Source organism: Microcebus murinus, chromosome 4, assembly GCF_040939455.1.
Source record: "Microcebus murinus isolate Inina chromosome 4, M.murinus_Inina_mat1.0, whole genome shotgun sequence".
NCBI classification, from domain to species: domain Eukaryota; kingdom Metazoa; phylum Chordata; class Mammalia; order Primates; family Cheirogaleidae; genus Microcebus; species Microcebus murinus.
Genome location: NC_134107.1, coordinates 70731900 through 70757300, shown reverse-complemented (window position 1 = coordinate 70757300; position 25401 = coordinate 70731900). Strand labels below are relative to the sequence as shown.

Here is a 25401-nt window from a genome sequence, read left to right as displayed (position 1 = left end):
ATATACCCTCCCCCCTCCCCACTCCCATATGCCCAATACCCTATTACTGTAGTACCTATGTGTCCACTTAGGTGCTGCTCAGTTAATACCAGTTTGCTGGTGAGTATATGTGGTGCTTGTTTTTCCATTCTTGGGATACTTCACTTAGTAGTATGGGTTCCAGCTCTAACCAGGAAAATATAAGATGTGCTATATCACCGTTGCAAGGCTATGGAAACAGCACAAGTGCCCATCAATCCAAGAATGGATTAATAAAATGTGGTATATGTATACCATGGAGTACTATTCAGCTCTAAGAAACAACGATGATATATCAATTATATATTGTATTGATTCATTTATAGGTTAAATAACTAAAGATGGGGTTGGAAACATAAATACCATTAAAAAACATTATTTTCTTGTATGAGTATCTGTTTTAACTTCTCCCAGCTACAGGGATCATTTTATGGATGAAAAATTTAAGACGAAAGAAGTCAAGTAATTTGTTAAAGGCCACAAAGTAGCAGTACCAAAACCTAAAGAGACGTCTGTTATGTGTGGCATCAAAGACTATACAATTTCTGTTATGCCATGGAACCTCCTAAAACACATTTATGTTTTTTTAAGTCAATGAAAATTTTAATTACGTTTTTAATTCAGTCAATGAAAATTCTGGAAGGCTAATAATTTTACTTCTAATCATTAAATATTTTTCACTAAGTTTTCATTCAAACATTTACTGAGTACTGTTTTACCTAAAACTCCTTCTTGTAATAATCACCAATAGTAATAACTATTACTGACATTGTCAAGAAAAAATATTAAAATTATTTCAATGATTTGTCATTTTTGTTGGAAATTTATCATGATTTATTATTTCTTTTACCATGAATATTTGATTTGCTGAGATTTCTGCAAAGGTAACAGAATTTTATACATGAGAGAAATTTCTTCTTGCTTAAAACAAAAATGCTTTATTGAAAAATGCTTTGTTAAAATCTGTAGACTGTCATTAAAAAAACTTCTTTTCATTTCTCATAACTCCTAAAGAGTAAACTGAACTTATAAAAATTACGTTGTGTCAAAAATATAAATACAATTTATAAAACTTAAAAAAATTTACTTCTTTTTCATGATACAACTACTGTTACTACAACATTCTAGTGAAGTTGTAATTTACAGAATCAACAGAAAAGAAGTAAGATTGCAAAGCGCCAACCTGATTTAGCTTAATGCTAACAGAGGTTAAAATTGCTTTGGGTCCGAAATATACACCAGGCTAATAGTATAAAAAATATATATATGTAATTATGGCTCAGCTTTTATTTTAACTGCAAACCACTATCCTGATTTACAAAGAGGATCCTACATCCAGTAGAATCTCTCAGAACTACTGTGGAATTAGAATAAGCCTATAATGGCAATGAATGATATTAGCATATTAATAGTGTAAACTTTCCATTGATTTAATAATACATGGATGTCATTCACTTCTTGAACCTTGACATCAGTGAAAATAATAAACAAAATACTTGCATTTAGAAAACTACCTAAAAATGTCATTTTTATTGTTGTGAAAACAAGGCTACAGAAAGTTTATGAAAGTTAACTGACCATTTTTGACATGATTATATCTCATTAAGTCTTTACTTTAGGGGATGCCATTTTAGGTTCATACTATTTCTCCATACAATATTTCCATTTGCTTTCTACTATAAAAACAATTTATATCCACTATAAAATATTCAAGTAATTTCTTTCTCTGGGCACAGCTATCTCAATGGCTGACAGGTAAAAAGAGATTTGTCTTAAGTTTCTCATTCTTAGATGGAGTACATTCGCCAAATGAACAAACTGATTTTTTTCTACCAAAAAAAGAAAGTCAGATTAGTCACATGACTTAGTAATAAAGCCTTGCCTTTTCAGAGGAAATTATTTACATTTATGAACTTATGTTTTCTCACCTTTTCCATTTGTTTTGAGGAAAGCAAGAGTCCTAACAATCTCTATATTTCTTCTTTTCATTAGACAAATTCTGCATTTTTGGTAAATTCATAGTTTTGGTTGCCAATAATAGAACTAACTCATTTCACCTGCATGTATCTTCTAAGGAATACTGGTTTCATATGTCCATGTCCATTTTTTTATGAAGTTAATTTATCTTTGTAAAATGACCATGTATTTAGAAAAGGAAAAGCATTAGATTTTTCTGTTTCCTACCTCTTCTATGCATCAGTCCTCTTTCACTTAAACCAGGTGTCCAAGTCTTCCAAGCACAGTCTTGATTTCCCTTAATCATTTATCATGATCGGTCTCAGACAAGTTTGACAATCTACCCATATATGTTGATATTCTCTTTCCCATCCTGCAACTTATCAATCTCTCCCGTTTGTGCCACCTTCTCTAACCCACTTAATTTTCCCATAGTCGAGGCTCTCTAGAGTAAAGCAGATGGAGAAGGAGAAAGGAGAGAAAACAAAAGAAAAATCCTTAATCCTCTAACATCTGGCCCTATCATTCTCTTTCTCTCAAGCTTCTTAAGTTTACTAAACCCACTCTACTTCCTCATCTCATATTTATTTCTTAATCCACTACCCCAACTCAACTACAGAAATTTCTCTACCAAGTTACCACTGACCACCAGGATGCTAAAGCAAATAAACACTTTTTAATCCTTACTTTACTGGAAACGTCTACAGCATTAACACTAAAGATAAATCCCTAATTTCTGAAAAATTATCTATTTTAACTAACTTTCTCTCCTAGTTTAGAAACAACAATCACAGCTGTTTGAGCTCAGGAGTTCGAGACCAGCCTGAGAAAGAGTGGGATCCTGTCTCTACTAAAAATAGAAAAGTTAGCTGGGTATCATGGCATGTGCCTGTAGTCCCAGCTACTCGGGAGGTGAGGCAGGAGGATCACTTGAGCCCAGGAGTTTGGGGTTGCAGTGAGCCATCATGATACCACTGCACTCTTCCCAGGACAACAGAGTGAGACTTTGTCTGAAAAAAAAAAAAAAACACAAAACAATATTCACTACTCTTAACTATACTTTTGCTAAGGGACCATTCACTGTGCTATGAGTTCACCTGCATTAGCTCCATGTTTTCTCACACCACTAGCTATTACCCATTTGTGAGTCAAAGCAGCTTTTTAAATAAATGATTTAGAATAGAAAATATCCAAATGTATCACATGTAGCAAGGTCAAGTATTATTCAGGGAAATTTATATATACTCATACAATATAAAATGTAGTTCTTATTTTGGGTCACATCCAAAATCATCTGAAAGACACCGTGTCTTATTTAATCCTCACAACCCTACCTCTGAGGCCCATTACATTACACTTTTTCATAATGAAGAAACTGAGGTATAGAGAAGTCATGTAATCTGTCCAAAGTCAAACAGCCAGTGTGACAACCACGTATAGCCTCTTAATTTAAGAAAATATTTATAACGTCTCTTGCTACAGCTCTGGCCTCTCCTTCACTGACTCCTTTCCCACTGCCTTATACTTCAGATATCAGTATTCCCCAGTCCATACTCAGACCCCTTTTTCTAACTCTCCATATTCTCACCAGGGAATAATATCTGCTTTCAGGGTGTAAACTCTTTTCTATGTGCTAATAATACTAAATTTCTATCATAGGCCTAGATTTATCTCCTGAGCGCCAAATACCCAACTGATATCTATATGTCTCTGTCTGAATGTAATAAAAGCACCTCAGACCCAGTAGTTGCAAAACCTGTACTCAATTTCCACACAATTTCCCTATTTTCTAATTTGTTCACCTTACAGTGTTTTTCCTCTTCATCTAAGCAGCAATCCTCATGTCTCAGATAAATTCAGTCTCTACCATATCATTACCATAACCTTCAGTGAGGTACTCACCATTTCTACACTGGATAACTGCAACAGGACCCTCCCCCTCAATTACCTGTAATGTGCCCCCTCCAAATCCACATTTCACTCTCTGCATTGCTTTAAGTAATCTCTTTAAAATAAAATCTAATTATTCAGGGCAAATTCTCCTAAGCCTAAAGTAAAACTTTTTAACCTCCAAATGCCATATATAATTTTTAGACTGGGCATTTGTGTATTTTTAGGCAATACTTTTAAAAAATACAATCTAATTGATAAAGGACGTTCATTTAAAAATCAGTAAATAACTGAAAGACCATGATCTTGCTGTTAAAGTTATTTTAAACATACTAGGCTAAGCTTACACAAAGACATTCAAGGATAATCACAAGTATCTTTCACTCAAGAAGTGCAAGTTGCCCAGCCAGTAAATAGTCTGGCTTTCTTAAATACAAAAGCTAAATCTATACCTTGAGACTAATGATATGACTTATTATTTGTGCCTTTACAGGAAGTTGATTAGAATTCATCAAATGGAAAAATATACTGTCTCTAAATATGTTTAAAACACAACAATAAATTTTCATTTGCCCTGGTTTCTAACTAAAAATGCAATGTTTTTCCAATGTTGACATCAGATTATTTACGATATGTATATTATGAATCAGTCCTATATAGTCTATAGATTAACTGCTATGACAACAAGTCTGAGCCATTCAATCTAAATGTTTAAACAAACTGTTGGATTTGTTGTTTCCTTTGCAAAGGTATGTGGAAAGAATTTCCAGCTAGTACTCACTAGGTTGTGATCAAGGCTGTTATAATATAATACGCTTTATGATTCTATATTAGATTAATTTATTTAAAGAAAAATGATGCCAAATTACTCCCTTTCTCTCAAATATTAGTATTCTTCATACATACCTAATGCTGAAAATAAAACCAATGAATTGATGTTTAAAAGTGTTGCATTTTTCATTGTTTTTATTAGCATGATTAAGTGCAATAGTTTCGCTTGGTGTTTGTTGTTGAATCATTCCTTTGCTTAAGTAAAACAGAAATCAGCTAGTAGGAAAAAAACTCATTTTTTTCCCTCCACATGACTGTTGGGAAGATCCCAGTAAAGCTCAAATCAAGAACTATGATAAATCCTTACTCTTGAAAAAACTCAGGCTGGTTTAGCCATAAATACATATTTGGAAGTAAAAAAGAAATGCTTTAAAGGAGTGCATGAGACAAAATTTTCTATCGAGTTTTCAACCATGACTTCTGCTTGGCCTGAATTCATAATGATAGACAATGCTCTAAGATACATCAATGAATGACAACAGCATGTATAATAATAAAGTGATTGAACAAAAGAAGCAGAACCATTATGAAGAATGCCCACTGAGATTATGCAAGGAATCTTCTTTCCAAACATTTTCAAAATATGTTTCCTCTTCCTTTGTCCCCCAATTCGTAACAGAATCCATAGCATGTGTTGGTGTGAATAAATATCTCATGGCTCGTACGCCAGCTGACTAAAAACTGGAACAGAACTAAAGCTCTCTCTTCACACATTACCCTCCCCAAACCCAAGCCTTTGAAGTATTTCCAGGATTCCATTTCAAATAAACCTTACTTCTGTTCAAATTGAAAATCACAATCATCATGTATGAGATAATTTATGTAATAAAACTATAAAAAACTATTCAAGAGACTGGCAAAAGTAAGATATTTCATACACATTTTGTTAAGCATAATTTTCAATACCAAAAAACACTATGTTGCTTTTTGGGTAAATTCATACTAAAACCATCACAACTTGTGACAGCTTTAAAAGATACTTATGGAACTACTTCCTCAAGTTCTATCTTTAAAAAACATATTGACATATTTTCTTTTTATTGAAAGGGAGTCTAATTTCCCTTTTTCCCATTTATAGGTTAGGATAAAAACACAAGTTGACTCATTCCAAATTTTTCCCTTACCCTCTTCTCTTCTCAAATGAGGTTACCAAAAATGGAGTTCTGGGGAACATATCCTTTGATATTTAATTATCCAATTTCATGCTATTAGATTTAAAATAATTGTTAATAAATGGAATAAATATCCTCAAAAATATGTGTTTATAGTAAAATTTAATTTTAAGAATAAAATATTCCAATGCAAGTGGACTTGCCAAATGCTACATACAATATTATTTGTTCATTCCAAACACAAGCTAGAGTTCAGACAAACATATAACATTGTTTGTTTTGTTGTAGTACTTCATAAATGGTTTTATTTTACCATTTACCAAACCTCTCTTGTTGATTTATTCAAACTAACTTCTGCCAAGAACACTGAATTTGGTGATAGTGCTTCTTTTGGGAGAAAAACAACCCCTTACCTCAGAAAATTGTAAGTGTTTATCTTGGCACTTAAACCTTGTATTGAGCCTTCTGGAAAGTATTTTAAATTGTTGTTTTTAACCCAGACTTTGTGACTGAAACAGGAAAAGGTTCCGTAGCTCTGCACCAAAACACATATTTATAGGGTTGATTTTCTTTCTACACCAAAAATACTAGATGGATGGTAGCACTTTTGAAAATATAATTTCCTAGAACCATGCTATAAATTGGACATATATCAGTATATTCAACAATTTGTTTTTAAACCTCAAAAACTTCTGATGCCTAAGAAATACTAAATGTTTTATCATATAAGCTTCTGTAAATGCCATAATGGAAAGGATTTTAACTACCTGTTCTGTTAGAAATTTTCACGAAAAGAAAATGTATGTGCTATTATACTTTCCTCTTGTGCATATCAACAAAAGGTGTATTTCTAACATTTTAACTTTTTATGATTGCATTTTCCCCACTGGATATGCTGTATCCTCAGATGAGAAAGAACATAAAGATATAAACTATGTGAACTTTTTGTAATATTGTCCTAATAATGTGTATGAACACAAGTATATGAAGTTTTTGGAAATGAAATGAAATAGTCATCGTTCCAAACTCCCTCAACCCATCCCTAAGTTATTAAAATATAGGAAAGAATCACTAGAATAGTATAGTACATATAAAGATACAGTAAAAATAATAAATAAATCAATTTCACAAAGACAAAAATTCAATAATTTTTCAGTCACTAATGACTGATAAAACATACTATGTATCCTATTATCAATCCTTTGCAGATCAAGTTCTCTCTATCTTGAATCTTCATATATATATTTTCCCCCTTATAACAGCATGGCTGTCTCTTGACAAGAATAATAACAGTAAAATAATTATTTTATATTTGTATATAGCATATTGTGAAAGGTCAAAATAATTTAAAAGTATATTATTATGGCTTATCAAATATTATTAGGATGTTCTGGCAAGAAATTAGTGGTTTAAAAATTCTGGGATGGATGAATCATTTTTTTTTTTTAATATCTCTACCAAATATACCTTAGTAAAAATCCGTAATTGCTTTTGTCAATTAAGTGCTAATCTTATTAAAAGCCTAGTCATTCCTGCTGGGATTGAATTCTGCCTAGATTTAAAAGAAAATTTTAAAAATCTATTCAAATATGTGCACTATCAGTGAAATAAATGAGAATTAATTGGTATCACTAAAAATGAAGGGAATGAAGGACTATATTCTCCCTAATCAAAAATCATATTCCCATACTGCTATGGTTTTATGATGAAGGTAAATATCCTTCTTACTAGCATTTAAATCTTGGGAGATCCTAACACTCACAGTCTCACACTGTCCCCTCCCCCTTTTCTCAGAGACCCAGTGTCAAGGAAAAATACAAATTTCACATTATGAACAAATGGTTACCTTTGCAGAAGGCTTAGGTCAGGGGTCCTCAAACTTTTTAAACAGGGGGCCAGTTCACTGTCCTTAGACCATTGGAGGACGGGATTATAGTTTTAAAAAAACTACGACAAATTCCTATGCACACTGCACGTATCTTATTTTGAAGTAAAAAAAACAAATGGGCAAAAACACCCACATGTGGCCCACGGGCCATAGTTCAAGGAGGACGCCTAGCTTAGATAGAAGAAGTGACAATTTTTTTCTCATCTCAATTTAAAATGTTGATTGTTTTATAAGGAAAGTGAAAAAAAACGTAAAATTCATTGATAAAAAACAAAAATGCAATTATTGGGATTTGATTGGTATTAATTGACATATTCTATGTATGAACCCATAAGTAGAATTTGGAGGGGAAAAAAGGCAAATCTTCCTTCCCTCTCTTTCTCTTTACTCACAAAAGAGTAGTGATTTATTTCTGGCCATTCTAGAGAAAAGAAAATTATGCCATTTCTAAAGTATAATTATTTGGGGAATACTTTAGTTTCATGGTTGACAAAGAAATCATAATGGGATACTATTTTGGGTATTAAAATAAATAAGTATAATAGAACATACCTGAAAAAGAACATGTACATGGCAGCTGTGATGCAGAACAAAAGGACCTATAAAAAGAAGAAAATACATAATTTGCAAAAGAACACTAATATCATCATTTGAGTGACTTATAACAATAAAATACCCACTATTAAACCTTGTGCCTGAAAAAATAAAATGACATACAAAATTAGGCATGTACATATCATATTCTCTACCTTTCATATAAATCATATTAAGGCAATAATAAACTGTATTTATATATAGTTATAATATATACAACGTGCATATTACACACATGTAACATACATACACAAACACATACATGCACACACAAGTTACACAGACTCCACAGAAGGGTAAGAAGTTTCAAAAAAGGAAAAGCCAATTTTTTAACTTGTCTGTTAGAATGCCCAAAGCAGCATATAACTAAAAAAACAAGGATAATAGCTTTTGTACAATCAAGTCAGTGAATAAATCAGAAAGTTTATTATAATAACTATTATATCAAGACAACCAGACTTTTTAAATATAAAATACAGTCCAGTTGTCAACCAATTCTAATCAATAAAAAAAGCTCCATAAAAATATAATCATCCTTTGTGGAATACAGACTAGATTTTAAAAAAAAAATTACTCTAAAGGAAGGCATAAGAACACACAATGAATCTGAATTGAAGAAGATCTCAAACATCATAATAAATGCAACATACTAAAATAGTATAAGGAAAGAATCCAGAAGCCAGTCCTAACTAAAGGCTTTGTTATACCAACAAAGTGGATCTCTGTAAAAAAGGGAAGTTGTAAAATGCATTCTTATGTTAATAATAATAATGTAAATTAAGCACAAGAATTGTCAATGGTCTTGCATCATAGAAAAGAAATGAACAATCTTTCAACTGTAAAGGCTAACCAAAAGAATAACAGAAATGAAAATGATGTAAAACAATGTTTTGCTATTTCCAACAAAAATAATTTCTAATCAGCTCAAGGAAAAAGTACAATAGTTTTGCTATTACAAATCAAGCTTGATACGTTTGCCATCTTAGCCCATAAATATAGCATGAATGATTTAGAAACATATGAACACACCAACCAACAAAGGGTTGGTAACAATTACTATTAAATATTATACATATTTATATAATAATTATTATATTATATATATATAAAAATCTTTTTCTAATAAGAACAACTACTTTTCTCTCCTCCCTCTCCCCTTTCTCCTCTTAGCGCCCTCCTCCATTTCCCCTCTCTCTCTTTTCCATTGACTTAAAATTATTCTATCCATGATGCATAAGGTTCATTTCATTGTTTCTAGAGACATAAAGCATGTGAAATAATTTTCAGTTATTGGTTAATAGATTATAAGTGAAAGTCCAAGTGAGTTTATTTACTGGCTATAATTTGCCAACCAAAACCCAGATCATAACTGACTTTTTTATTTCCCTATCATTCTATCCCCTTTGGGCAATGCCATACTTCTCCAATGTTCGATGCTTCATGCTTTTCCTGCAATAATGTCTTCCTTACAGACCACACTCAAAAGCCTCTCTATAAGTGTCTCACAAATCTTTCCCACACTCTCCAATCTTCTCTAAAGAAAATATCCAAAGTCTCTTTCCTTCAAAATGTTGCTATGCTCTATCATAATATACTAAACCTATCTGTGCTCATTTTAAACTGATACTTAATCTGTGCTCATTTTAAACTGATACTTGTATTATTACAAAATAATACATTTGAAACTGGAAAAAACTACAATACTTAAGAACTCAAGTTTTGGAGTAAGGTAGATCTGGGTTTGAATCTTAATTTTGTGTGACTCTGGTTGTTTTGTATGATTTTCCCTAAGCCTCAGATTCCTTATCTATATAGAGGATGATACAATCTTTGAATTGTTGGAAAGAGTCAATGAGATGACGTTTATAAAAGTACCAGGCACTCAGCAGATTGTTTTTATCTTTTGTTACTCACAGAAGTAATCTAAATATAAAAATTTAAACCAGAGACATAAGTCTGGAAAGAAATTGTTTTTAAAGAGACAGCCCTTTTGAAATCTCTCAAATCACCAATAATTAACTGAAACTCTCTTTTTTATATAACAGGAATTCAAGACATGAAAATCTTGACAAGCAGGGGAATAAATCAAAGGGATATTGCGGTCTAATTGATCAACTCATTCAACAAATATTTACTGAATACCTACTATGTACCAGGTACTGTTCTAAAACTTACAACAATACACAAAGTCCTTGTCCTCATAGAGCTTCAATATTTAAAAAAAAAAAAAAATAATGTCAGACAGTGGTCAGAGTTTTAGAGGAAAATAAAATTGAATAAAGAGATAAAAATACAGGAGAGTGGGAATTGTTGTTTGTTTGCTTGCTTCTTTTTTGAGACAGGGTCTCACTCTGCTCAGGCTGGAATACAGTGGCTTGATCATAGTTTACTGCAGTCTCAAATTTCTGTGATCAAGTGATCCTCCCACCTCAGCCTCCCAAGTAGATGGGACTACAGGCAGGCACACCACACCCAGATAATTTTTTCCCCTATTTTTTTGTAGAGATGGGGTCTGGCAATGTTGCCCATGCTGGTCTCAAATCCTGGCCTCAAGCAATCTTTCCATCTCAGCCTCCCAAAGTGCTAGGATTACAAGTGTGACCCACTGCATCTAGCCAGGAATTGCTATTTTATACAAAGTGGTCAAAAAAGCAGAGACTTGTCAGTAGAGACACTGAGGAGAGAAAGCAAGGGGACCAAATGAACACAGCCTCTGGAAGGACTTTGGATTTTATCACAAAAGATTGGTACCTACTGTAAAATATATTTAATATTATTTTAATTAAAAATGGTAAAGAAAGGATTTCATTTTTAGCTAAGTAAGGTTTTTAAAGTTTCTTTAAACTCTGCTGGTTTATCACTGCAACTTCAACAAAGTACTTTTCCAGGTAAATCTACAGTTAAATAATGAAGAATATTTTCTCTGTGTTTCAAATTACAGAATATTAGAGCTAACGGGAACTTCAAAATAAACTGTCACAGATTTTCATATCATAAAACTTAGATTCTGAGAAGGTAAGTGGTATGTCCATGTTTACTGAGCTTGCTGTGTCTTGCATTCCTTCATTAAATAAATACTGGGCAAGCAGTTACTGCTAGATACAGAGGATATTTAAAAACAATTCTAACCCTCAAAAAGTTTACAGAATACCACTCTACACCTCAATACTGCAGTTACTGGACACTTTTGTGTTTATTTAAATGCTTTAATAGCTTTACTGAGGTATAACTAACACAAACTATACATATTTAAAGTGTACAATTTTGTGGGGTTTTTTGAGACATCATAGCTCACTGCAACCTCAAACTCCTGGGTTCAAGTATCCTCCTGCCTCAGCCTCCCAAAATACTAGGATTACAGGCATGAGCTACCCTACCCGGCCTATAAGTTTTGACATAGGTATGTAACAGTAAAATCACCATCATAATCAAGATAATAAACATACTGATCACACACAAAAAGCAGTTTATAACATTCTCTCATTATTTGTCTAACAGCAACTCCAGCTTTCGTTAATGTTAACTTTTAGTTTTAACTGACTGGAGACTTTGTATTTGAAGTGTATTGCTCCTAAGCAGTATATATTAAATAATTAATTCTTGCTTTTTTATCCTATCTGAAAACCTCTGTCTCTTAATTGGGGTATTTAGACTATTTACATTTAATGTGATTATTAGTATGTTTACATTTAAGTCTATCATCTTGGTATTTATTTTTCTATTTGTCCCGTGTTTATTTTTTCCTCCGTTTTCCTGTTTTGGATTAACTGAGGTTTTTTTTCTTTTATGATTCCATTTTCTTTCCTTTGTCGATTGATTTTAGTGTTTGTTCTAGGGTTTACAGTACGCATCTTTAAATTGTTACAGTCTACATTCAAATGATACCACTACATTCAACTATAACACTTAACATATAGTATGAGGACCTTTCAATAGTGTATTTCCATTTCTCCGCTCTTGAACTTTGTTCTATTGTTGTTATCCATTGTGTATATGTGTGTGTCAAATAATACCAAACCAAAACTGAAAAATACATTATAATTTGCACAAAGAAATTTCAAAAAGTTATCATAACTGAATTCCATAGTTCAAAAAGTTAGAAACATAAATATAGAAAAAAAATCCAAATGAATCTTCTAGAGATGAAAATCATAATGTGTAAGATGAAAAGTTTACTGGATGGCATTAATAGCAGATTATACATTGCCAAAGAAAATATTAGTAAACTCGAAGACATTATTTATATTTATATATATATATTTACACACACACATATAAACTCATCACTACATTTTAATCACTTTTCCTTAAAAATATATGTCTGAAAAATTTTTTTCACTTTGTTTTGAAAAATAGTTTTGCTGGGTATAGAATTCTAGGATCACAGCTCATTTACTTTCGGTAGTTTATACACGTCACTCTAATGTCTTTTCACAATTTGGTTATGATGTGCTTTATAGTAGTCTTCATTGTGTTTTTTGTCCTAGGGTTTCATTATGCTGCTTGGATACGTGGATTTATAGTTGCCATCAATTCTGAAAAAATTTTCAGCCATTATATCATCAAATATTTTTTCTTCACTCTTTTATTCTCCTTCAGGAACTCCAATTACATGTATAATAGGTCATTCACATCTTATAGATGTTCTCTTTACTTTGTGCAAAATATTTCTCTTTTCTCTGTTTCATTTTAGATTATTTTTATGTCTCCAAGTCCACTAATATTTTCCTCTGTAATGTATAATCTGCCATTAATGTCATCCAGTAAACTTTCCATATCGCACATTGTAATTTTCATCTCCAAAATTTTCATTTGGACTTTTTTCCTATCTTCTTGTCTCTAAATTTTTGAACCTATGAATTCAGTTATTATAACACTTTTTAATGTCTTTGCCTGATAAGTATAACATTGGTCAGTTCTAGTTTGGTATTAACTGACTGATTTAGCTCCTCATTATGAGTCAAATTTTCCTGTTTCTTATTCCACAGTGGTAAATTTTTACTGGATGTCAAACATTCTGAATTTTACCTTGATGGGTGCTGTATGTTTTTGTATTCCTATAAATCTTCCTGAGCTTTGTTCTGGGACACAGTTACTTGGAAACAGTTCAATCTTTTAGGAACTTGCTTCTAAGATATATTAGGAGAGGCTGCATTAGCGCTCAATAATGGGCTAATTATTCCCTATAATTTATTGAAGTAAAATCTTATGTGTATTTTATTGAAAGTCACATGAATCTTTGAGATTTTCCAGTTTGGCTAATAGGAACGAACACTATTCCTACTCCTGTTTGAGTGCCAAGCATGCAATTAAAGACCTCTAAACCTTCAGGTGTTCTTTCCTTGGCCTGGAGTAGTTTTCTCACATACATGCCCTAAACAGTAATCAGCTGAGTACTTTCCTTTCTAGGTCTCTGTTCTGTGAATGCTATCCAGCATGGTCTGCCCACACTTTCAGCTTTATTTCATCATTCAGAAAGTCCTCTGGGTTTTGTCTGAATGACTCCTCTTTGATACATGCCTGGAAATTCTCTCACGGCAATAAACTAGTACAAATGTTTTCCACACAGGTTCATTTATTTCCCATATCTCAGGGAACGCTGTTGTTCAGTGCTTAATATGTAAGATATTGCAACCCATTCTTTCATATATTTTGTCCACTTTTTCTATCCAGTCTTTCAATTTTCCAATTAAGAGAGTAAATCCAATCAGTGGTATTACCTCATGGCTAGAAGCAGAGTATGGTTATTTAAATTTAAATAAATTAAAATTAAATAATATTAAAATTCAGTTCCTCATTCATACTAGCCATATCACAAGTATTCAAAAGCCATATGTGGTAGTGGATACCATAATAGACTGAACAGATATCACCATCCCATCACTGCAAAAAGTTCTATTGGATACTGGTTAGTGAGTGACATTTTCACTGTGTAATGTGGCAATGTTATAACACTTGACATATTTTTAACTTTGGTTGTAAAGTATGCATCTGCACGCATACATAATTTATGCCTTTATAAATTGACACAAAAAATTAATGGTCATATCAATTTGCTCATTTGTAGAAACAATATAATACTACCTATTACATACGCTATAAGAATTAAATGACATAACATACATAAAGACTAACATAATGACTAGTTCATCATAGATGTTCAATAAATGGTAACTTTTTTAACAACAAATAATTTCTCTGTAATCTCCTACCATTTTAATACTGTTGAGCAATATACTCAAAATAAGTAATTTAAAAATTGCTATTTTCACTTTTTTTTAACATTTTTTTTTCTTTTTCTTTTTTTTTATGAAACCCGGTGTCCCGGTGCTTGAGGATAGAACCGGCAGACGGGAAGCCACTGGCACCGAAGACATGACGCCGAGGGGGCTGGAGCCCTTTCACTCTGCCTCCGTACATAACAGGGAGCGGGACTACACACCCGGTCCCCGCCAAGAAAAGGAGGGTCAACAATTTTTAAAATAAAATAAAAGTTTGTCATATTACAACATGGATGAACCTTGAATACATTATTCTAGTGAAGGAAGCCAGTCACAAAAGAACAATCATTGTATGACATCACTTATATGAAATTCTAGAATAGGCAAATCTATTTATAAAAGGTAGAATAGTGCTTGCCTAGAACTGGGGGAGTGAGGGGTGATGAAGTACAGCTAACGAGTACAGGTTTCTTTTGGGGACAATGAAAAGGTTCTAAAATTACCTTATAGGGATAGAAGTACACACAACTCAGTAAATAATAAAAAAAAAAACATGGAATATTTTAAACTCATAAATTTCATAGCACGTAAACTATATCTCAAAAAAGCTATTAAAACTGATACAAAAAAGTAAAGCATATATATGATTTAAAAAATTCAAACAGAATTACAAAAGTACAATGAATTAAAGTTCCCTTCTGTCCCAGATCTCTGGTCTTCATCTGTGTAGAATGTTTTATGTGTATGCATATATCTTTGTACCTAAGTACATACCTAATAAAGACATTGTTATATACTTTTCAATTTTATACATACAAACATACACATATATGGAAATAGTAAAGTTTATATAAAGTCTCCTATGAATGGATATTTAGAGTGGATGCAATGAACATTTTTGAATACCAAAGTATACTTTGTAAACTTAGATATCTGGAGGTGAATTCTTAGAACTGGATTCCTTGAGTCAAAGGACAAGTGCATTTTTAATTTTGACAAATATTGCCTAATTGCTCTCCAAGAAGACTTGTACCAATATATGCTCCCACCAATAGTATATAAAAGTAGCTATTTTCTTACAGAAGATACTTCTCTATCCCCACAAAAACTGTGTTTTATCAAACTGTTTTATCTTTGCCAATCTGATGGTATATTATAGTTATATCCCTCTTATTAGTGAAGCTGAGCCTCTCAGGTTTATAAGCCTTTGTTTTTTGGTTTGTTGGTTGGTTGGTTGGTTGGTTGAACTGCTTTTTCATATCCTTTGCTTATTTTTGGTTTGGTTGTTGGTCTTTTGGAAACCATTTTTATTTTTTTGAAGCTAAATATATTTATATGAAAACATGGGATTAATTTCATTATTATCACCAAAAATATGGAAGTTTAAATAAAAGTAATCATGTAAGGAAAATTTCATGATGTACTAAGCCAACAGAGCAATAAGATACAGAAAGTATAACAAAATGTAAAAGTAAAGTGCATTCAGCTGAAAAATAGTCTTTCTGGCCGGAAAGCCTTCACAAGAAGTGACAGATTTACAATACATTGCTTCCTGCTACAGGGCTTACAAAACTTTCAGAAAAAATTGTATTATTATTGTCAATACTGTGTTGTGTAGAATTATATAAAACTATGCCTCTCGAGGCAGTAACAAACACACAAAATCACAAAATATGAAAACATTTAAGGATTTTAAATCCTTAAAATCATCATAAATATAAAAAATGTTATTATAACTCAACGTGAATATGGCCTAGTAAAGAAAGCTTTTTTTTTACCAGTTGAGCCTCAAAATGGTTAAAACATATATCCTGGAGTTATTTTAAATTCTACTAAAGACCTGAACAGATGGTACATTTAACTATTTCCAAGCATAGAACTCTTCTGCTTCTCTTTAACATACTCAATCAAATGTTTTGTTGTACCTGATCACAGTGCCTTTAACCATTCCTTCTTGAGTGGGTCCAAAGACAATTATGCTTGATGAGTAGTGAACCTAGCCTTCACTACTCATTCTACTAGAGACCATTTCCCCTTAGTCATTAAGATTCTCTTCCTTCCACTACTCAAATACATACTAAACTCATCTCTCTTTTCAAGAAAAGCAATAAATTTCCTCTTGCCTCATCTGTACTTCATTCATATTTTAGCCATGTATCCATCTATGCAGTCAACAAAAATTGATCTGCTGTCATGTGTTTCTAATACTTTGTGACTTTGCAACTCAAAAGGAGAGAGACATAGATGTAACCTCCAGATTACCAGAGCCCTCATGATTTTGAAGTGAAAGAGGACAAGGAACTACACAAGCTCTCACCCTTCTTTATTTATCCAGTACCTGCTGTAGTCTCAGTATACTAGGGAAATACAGCTAATATTTGATTCCTGTTCCCCTGAGGAACTTGGTTTGGTGAAAACGCAGGCAAGTTAATAAAACATTCCAATAAAATATGTAAGAGTAGAAGTATTTATAATTCATTTTATAGGCAGTACTCACTAAAACATCTGATTATGTTGTTATTTTAATTATTTTATGCATTTAAGCAATGGTTTTCAGGTTGTCCGTATGCTTTCTTTAGATCTGTATCCAAGACTTACTTAGAACACAAACACTCAGAAGGCAGAGTCTTTCCTTCATGTAAGTCCATACATGGATACATTCTTGATATATAAGGCTTTTGATAATGATGTTTGTTTAAATTTAGAGTGACCATCTTTCAAGAGACTAAATAGTACTCCCATTCATACACTTTTTTAAAAAGCTGAGCTTTAGACTCTACTAAGCATCTTCAACTTTTCTGAAGACAGACTACTGTATGGTCTCTTAGGAACACAACTTTTTTTAGATGAATAAAGGTTATCACGATTTACATTGTATGTTCAAAGTCAAAATATATGCAACATATCATTATCCTAATACTGATTTGCTTAAAGTAATGCATAATTTTAAGCAGCACAAATCTCAAGTTAAATAGCTATGTATGGCTTTATAATTTTAAAAATCACTGTATAATTCAAATTTTACATAAAATATACAGTTCATCTTTTTAATAATTTTCTTTGTTTTGGATTAGCTGCTTTACCTGATGATTTTTTGTCAAGTTTGCATTCCTTGATAAAACAAATACAGGTAAAGCATAAAAACCCTATGGGGAATTTAGGGTCACAAATGCCAGACTAAGAAAGTTGTCTTGTGTTCCCAGGTTAACTGTGAACTTGATCAAATCACTTCTATTCTTTAAGTCTTAATTTTTTCCTGTAAAAAGAAGTTCATCTCTAGGATACTTCAGAACTTCAAAATTCTACCATTCCATGAATTAATTTTTTTTCAGTGTACAACAAATTTATTTCAAAGTCAACTGTCACTAATATATATCAGGCAAATTTCATAATTTATATATTTACCAAGTAAATAAAATTACTTTGACTGAATTGAGTGTAAAAAATTACACTAAATATACCAGAAACTTGGGCCTAGTCTCTTCCTTGCACTACTCACCATCCTTGATTTGTATCTTCAAGGCCAGTAAACAGAGTCTGGCAACATATTAGCTTTGAAACTGTCCAGTTGTAGAAACAGATACCTTACACAGTGGCTGAAAAGTAGTGGCTGGAAAGTAAGCCTACATGATATCCTGTCCTTTTATAGTAAGAAGGTAAGTTGTGTGTCTTGTCTTCTGTAAAAACTGAAAAATTTAAAGTATATAACTGGATACTTTCTATACTCAGTAACAAATACATCCTGGAAGTTATAGCCCTTATAACAACAAAATCATAATTCTATTAGCAGATTTATTTTTAAATAAACAGTTTAAAACAACTTGCTACTTGAAGGATTATCATAAAGGTTTATATACAGAAAAATCCAGCCTTTATTTAAAAATTTAAAAGAAAATTTAATGGTCAAATAAAAATTAAGACAAGAATTCATTCATGAAACAATGTACAAATTCAAAAGGTATACTTTCAGAGCTAAGAGTATAAAAACCAATTAGACATTGTCATCAGTCACCCACAGACTTGGTTCACTGCTCTATTATCACATAGGGGAAATGTAGTTTAGGGAAAGTAAAGGCTAGCTAATAACTTATATTCAAAACTTACCAAGATATTCAGCTGCTGCTTTTCTTTCCCACACTCACTCCTCTATTTTATGGTCAATTAATTGGTCATTATAAGTCATTAAAAATGTGATTCAAAACAAAAAAAAGGAAATAAATGTGAAAAGGAAGACTGAGGAGCCAAAAGGAACCGTGGGCAATTGTAAAGATGGATAGCTAGTGACGGTAAATTTAAATAATAATAATAATAAATAAGAGAGACCAGAAAACATGGAGAAGAAAAGTGGAGAAATAAAACAATAAAAATAAACTATTTATTAACAGTGCCAAGCACTGGATATTTTAAAAATATTGTCTCAAATTCTCACAACAGCTCTTTAAGGTAGGCTTTTACTATTTCCATTTTAAAGATGAGGCAATTGGAGTCACAAGATAAGCTACTGATTTAAAATCACAGAATATTTAAGTGACTGAACTAAGACTCAAAGCTAGTACTGTCTCACTTCAAACCTGAGGCTTTCAATGATTTCCCCTACCTCACAATAATATTTTATTCTTATTAATGTTGGTTTAGTGGCTACTATGTTTCCAAAGTAAGCATAATCCCCATAATGCTTCCAACAATTTTTTTATAAGCAATGTCTATCCTTTTTAAAAAGGGAGTAAAGGAGAATCTCACAGAGTTCAGTATAATGATAATTACAATAGTAGTGTTATAGCATCATCAATCACTGATGTTACTGAATGATCACTATATACATGTTATATTAAATCCTTGCAATGCATTGTTTTATGTAATGCTCAAAACAGCCCTGCAATGCAGGGATTAATTACCCCTACTTCAGAGATGACGTTTAGAGAGACACAGATAATTCTGTGATTGAGCCAGGTTTTGAAACCAGATGAGATTCCAAAGTCCGTGAACTGTCATAGATTTCTCTTAAAGATTCTTAAAACACCCATTAAAGATTTACAGCTTATATAAATTCCATTTAACTTAATTATGAAACATCTACTGTTTTCATGCCCAATATATAAAACAATAAGTTAAGATATAGTTTCTGTGTCAAGGAACTCACTGTTCACATAATGAACCAGATTCAAGTGAAAGTGATGAGAAAATTCTATGATTCTCAAAACTTCTATAATATCTTTATTCTAGTGAAGAATAGCAGATGTAAGAATTATAATGTTTAAATTTACAAAATAAGTAATCCAAATATTACAAACAAAAACTAAAAACCTCACTTGTTTACATATGTATTAAAATGAGAGGATAAGCTACATGAGCCGGTTTTCCAATATTTCCTTATATACCTAACTGTAAGGCACCATTCTTTATCCTAATGCCACCAAATATATTACTTTTTCAATTCAAAAACAAACAAAAAAAACCTCACATGTCATTCAGCATATGAAAAGGGCAGGAAAAAGGCACTATATCAACTCAAGGCAATGTTACAGCTGAAAAAATATTATGTTTTCAGTAGGGCAAAGTAGACAGGTCACCTAACTGAAACCTTTTTGTTATAAATAGACAATTTGTAGTAAATTCATTATTTTCATCCAAAGGGTGGTATTCCCATCAACCTTAAATAAGAATAAGAACCAGGCTTATTATGTTTTTCTCTCGAAGACATTATAACATAAATAAAACTGTCTAGATTACTTTAGAAAGGTCATGGCAGGGCCATATACAAACAGCACATACCAATATGGTAATTCAAATTTTTCTCATTTGATAAAAGTTAAGAAAGACCTTTCAGTTTATTAGTGAAATAATACCATGCTGTTTTAATTGTGGAGACCCTAAAATGTTTTAATATTATGATATGACCACATACCATATACCTCTTCAGCCTTTCCCTTATTAATTTTTCTTATTTATTCTTTTTTATGAACTTTGTAATCAACTTGTCTTGTCCCAAAGCAGAGCATTATGGGATTTTTATTTGAATTAATTACATTTATGATATTAACTTGGAATTGACATCTTTATGAAGCTGAATATTCATATTCAAGTAAAACATATAAATTTCCATTTGGTCACATATCCTTTACATCTCACATGAGCAGCTATATTTTTCCTAATACCTCTTACTACACTTTTAAAATTTTATGGCTATATACTTTATTATTATTATTTTATTGTAAATAGAGTCTTCCTTTCTGTTATATCTTACTAAGGTTATTGATTTTGGCATGTTCATTTTATAGCCTGCCACTTTATTAAACCCTTATTATTTGGAGTAGGAAAAAAAAAAAGAAAGAAAGACCATAAGAGTGAAGATTATTGTTCATTAAAGTGGCCAGTAAGATACCACACATTTACTACTTCCTCGATCCAAACTGTTCTGTGGACAAAAGGCCCATAGCTGCCCTATAGCTGAGTTCTACATTTTTTAGGTATCCACTGACATAATTCAATCCCAAAACATAATCCAATCCCAAAACATAATCCAAGAAATCCCAAACAATCCCAAAACATAATCCAAGAAAACACAGCCATCAACAATAAGTAGAAGGATATATAATCTCTTTACTGTTGTTTTAAACATAACATATGGATATATTACTCATGTATTAGTGTAATGAAATGTCACTTAGTTCTCCCAAGTGATGTGCCCTGGGCCCACCCTCAAACCATCTGCTAGTTCCTTGAGCATATGCTAATTCCAAACTTCATTTGAGAAAACCCTTCCTTGGATAGGCATGGTACTGCCCATATCTAGTTTGGTTCAGACCATTTCTATCAAGCTACGAGTTCCTCTCTGAATACTCAGTTCCCACTTACTACCATTTCTTCAGTCAGGAAAGGTCCTGAACTATTTTTTGTTTGTTTGTTTGTTTCCCTAATGAACATTAAAAGTCATCTTAAAGCACAAGGAGTACATGTGAGTGAATTCTAAATCAGATGAACTGTAGAAGTGCTTGCTTTTCAACTCAATTTACTGTAGAATCTAGACTTTTCAATGATGTCTACCAAAATTAATCTACACACGAGAATTTTCCTTTCAAGCTTCCCATGTTTATTCCATCAAGGAAACAACGGATCAAGACCTCTCAGCTGTGTTGGGTTATCTGAAGAAAAAACTTCATTTTCTGTGTTTTTCTTTCTCTCTCCAATTAGCAAGACAGACTCAGTATCTGGTTTACCATTAAGACGCATATTAGAGTTTTACAGAATACCTACAAACGGATTTTAACAGTTTATAAGAGTGATAAAAGATAAAAGAGTGATAAAAGAATAAATAATCATCACTGAAATTTTTGAAAACTGAAAGTCAACTTTGTTCAATATCTAATGTGTCTAAGGCAATGAGATGAAACTTAAATGCTTAGCTAGCTTTGGTTCAACAGTAAAAATGAAATAATAAACAGAGGAATAAAAATGTAGTCCAACTGTAAAACCAAGTTTATCTAGAATCAGCTCTTATGATATGTTATGGATTCCAAAGTGATTAAACAGAAGAAAGAGATTTATAGACTAGAGTTTACCTCTAACACAGAAATCTCTCTTCTGCTTTTTATTCTAGTTGCATGTGGTCAAACCCTTATATAAATTTGTATATAGCCAGTTTTCAGGATGAGTCCGGTCTATATGATCTAAAATGCAAAGGCAATCTGTTTATGTTTAAAGATAAAACCATAATTATAGGCACTAATATCTGGAAGTATTTGTATAAACTTTCACCCTAAAAGATCATTACTCTTATAATGATGGTGTCAATATTTAGTATGCATATGTAAATAAATAAATAGGTTTATAAGCACAACTCCCCTTCAGAATTCTTTTACCAAATGAAAGTAAGCCCTGAACTTTCTAAATAAACTCTAAATAATGTACCAGAAAATCTGAGTACAGTCTCTACCTTACTTGATTTTTCATAATGCCTGCATCTAAGAGGACTAGGTAGTTTCTGAATGAAGAATGTGGTCCTCATATGGTATTTTAGTCTGTCAATTATGTTCACAACCTAATAATCATCAATTCCAATAGAAATTGTCATGAAAGGAAAAATTGTGTTTTGTCTTCTCAAATTTTTTTCTCCAGAAGAAGTCGTTAAAAGGCATGAGATGAAGTGAATAAACTTTCTCATAATAGCATTTTTAACGTTTCCACACTCTTTTTAATAGCAATTAGCATAGCAAAAGAGGTTTAGCTTACTTCTACTATATTATTTTATGATACATTCATATTTATTTTCATTTTAAAACACCAGTAACATGAATGTATACCTACTCTAGGTTATATTCCAAAGTAGTACCCTGAAAATGCATATTATTGGACATATAGACATATTGGACATAGATTTCATAGTTAACATCAAAAGAAACATTCATCTTATTCACTCATATGAATTAGAGACTTATTTCTCTCACCCAAATCACACATTTTTTTGTCTACCTTTAAAGGTATCTTACAGTTTAGAAATAAAGCTAAAGCCTTCTCAAAATAAAACTCTACAAACCAAACCATAGGGAAAATTCTCCCTGGGATATTTCTAAAACAACATGTCTAAATACCATTGTTGTCTCCACCCACAAAATAGAAAGAAATGAGCAAGCAGTAACTTGGCAAAACAGAACTCTCCATCGTTATGCTGGGAAGATGATTAGGAGTAAAATGGGATAATATCCTTAAAAATAAGTCCCAACAACACCCAAAGCACTTTGAAACTGATATGACTTGGCCTTCACAATCTTCCAAATTTAATGAATAATAATAAAGTAGATTAATTTGGGGGTAGAAGCTGCAAAACTCTGAAAAGTATTTCTAAATGTACTCTTTTAGTGTATTAAATATAGGGCCTGGCAAAAATGAGGTATGCAGTATGTTAGCCAAAATCTTCACATGGAAATTCTGTCTTTAACAACTAATAGTGTGATTAACATTTTAATAGACAATGCCCCTAAGGAAAGCAGGTGGTTCCTGGTATACACTGTCTCAGTGTCATAACTATCCTAAGCATACATTCCTTGATCTTAAGTTAGGAGCCCAAGTATAAACTGGCATTAGTGGAGCATGATTTCATTTTTATATAAAGGAAAGAGGGTAAAACAACCAGTTGTTCATGAAAACTAAACATTAACGTATTACTAATTACTTTGCCTCAAAAATTTCATTAGAACCTAGACCTCTGCATGCTGAGAACTACCTAAACAAAAAGAAATTCTTAGTATTGAGTACAGCATGAATGACTAGAAGAAAAATTTGGCAATTATCATTAACAATATAGTGATGCTTGAATTTCACTTTGGATTGCTATGCCATTAAACTACAAAAAAACATCAGAGCAGTTTATTTACACCAACTAAGCTTCAATACAGAACTATTGCCTGATTACTTCATTTTGGTATATATATGCAAACAAAACTGATGGTCAGTTAATTTCTGTTATAGATTAATTGTATTACCCTAAAATTCATGTTAAAGCTCTAACCTCCAATGTCACTGTATTTGGAGATAGGGCCTTTAGGGACGTAACTCAAGTTAAACAAAGTTTAACAGGTTCAGCCCTAATCCACCAGGATTGGTATCTTTATAAAAAGAAGAGACACCAGAGAGAGCTCTTGCTTGCTCACATGCATTCTGCATTCTTGTCTTCTCTCTTTCTCTGTCTCTCTCTCTCACCCTCCCTCCCACCACCACGTGCACAGAGGAAAGCCTATGTGAGAAAACAGCAAGAAGGCTGCTGTTTATAAGCCAGGAAGAGAGCCCTCACCAGAAGCCAACCCGGATAGCACCTTGAACTCGGATTTCTAGCCTTGAGAACTGTGAAAAAATAAATTCCTGCTCTTTAAGCCATCAAGTCTGTAGTATTTTGTTATGGTAGCCCTAGCAGACTAATACACCCCCAAAAGTTATTGATTTCTTCCTAGGTGATTGTAGACCATTCTCAGTAACAATAATTTCCAGTACTAAAATTGCTTCCATTGCTATTTTAATTTACCTCTAAGTTGCTAGCTCTAATTAGCTATATATAAATACATGTAAATATTTCTAATGTCGCATTTGAATTTTTATTTAAATAATTTTGAATAGATACTAGACAAGATTCATACTGTCTTGCTTTAATAAAGTATGCATATGTATTTTGTGTGAATGACAACTTATAAATTTTATAGCTCTGTGAGCAGATAACTGGTAAATATGGAAGGATCCAGCAGGATTACTATGAAAGAAAAAGAGATTTAGGTATTATCACCATAGAAAATAGTACTAAATCAATATCAGTTAGTATATTCATTTTTCAGATTACCCAGGTAATAGAGAGTAGATGTTGAAAAGGACCAAAGGAGCTAATCTGTTGAGAACAAGAGTCATTAGAGATGATAAGCCCAAAAAGGTGGTACAGAGGCAGACCCTACAGAGCATAAGAACAATGGAAATGATGGTGTGATGGGCATGGCAAAAATTTGTTAAAAATAAGAGTTTTCTACTTTGCACCTTTGCCTAAGGCCAGTATTAGCTGGCCTAATAACTTTAGGCCCAGACTAGTTTCAAAGTTCAAATGAACCACCGAGTTCAATCCCTAGAGTACAGTTTTTTAACCCTAACACTATTGACATTTTGGGGAAAATAAATTCTTTGTTGCTTGGGGGAGCGAGGCGGGAGGGAGAAAGGGCTGTCTTACATTGTATAGGACGTTTGGCACCATCTCTGGCCTTTACCTACTAGATAGCACCCCATTGCCACCCCTACCAGTGATGACAACCAAAAATATCTCCAAACATTACCAAATATCTCTTGGAGGATATACAAAATTGCCCCAGTTGGAACTACTACCTTTGAAGAAGCATAGAGATTAGAACACTCATATAATCTT

The 25401-nt window shown here is 32.3% G+C and overlaps 1 protein-coding gene and 1 non-coding gene across 3 annotated transcripts in view; both read right to left on the bottom strand.

Moving 5' to 3' along the window:
• TMEM135 (transmembrane protein 135) overlaps positions 1-25401 on the bottom strand; it is a 220235-nt gene that overhangs the window by 68750 nt on the left and 126084 nt on the right. For both annotated transcript variants that reach the window (XM_012745158.2, XM_012745159.2), the window contains exon 6: positions 8248-8294. In XM_012745158.2, coding sequence (XP_012600612.1) covers positions 8248-8294 — 47 coding nt within the window. The remainder of the gene's footprint in view (positions 1-8247; positions 8295-25401) is intronic.
• LOC142870804 (small nucleolar RNA SNORA57) lies at positions 14607-14755 on the bottom strand. The gene has a single exon (XR_012919136.1). It is a non-coding gene; the product is annotated as a small nucleolar RNA SNORA57 (small nucleolar RNA).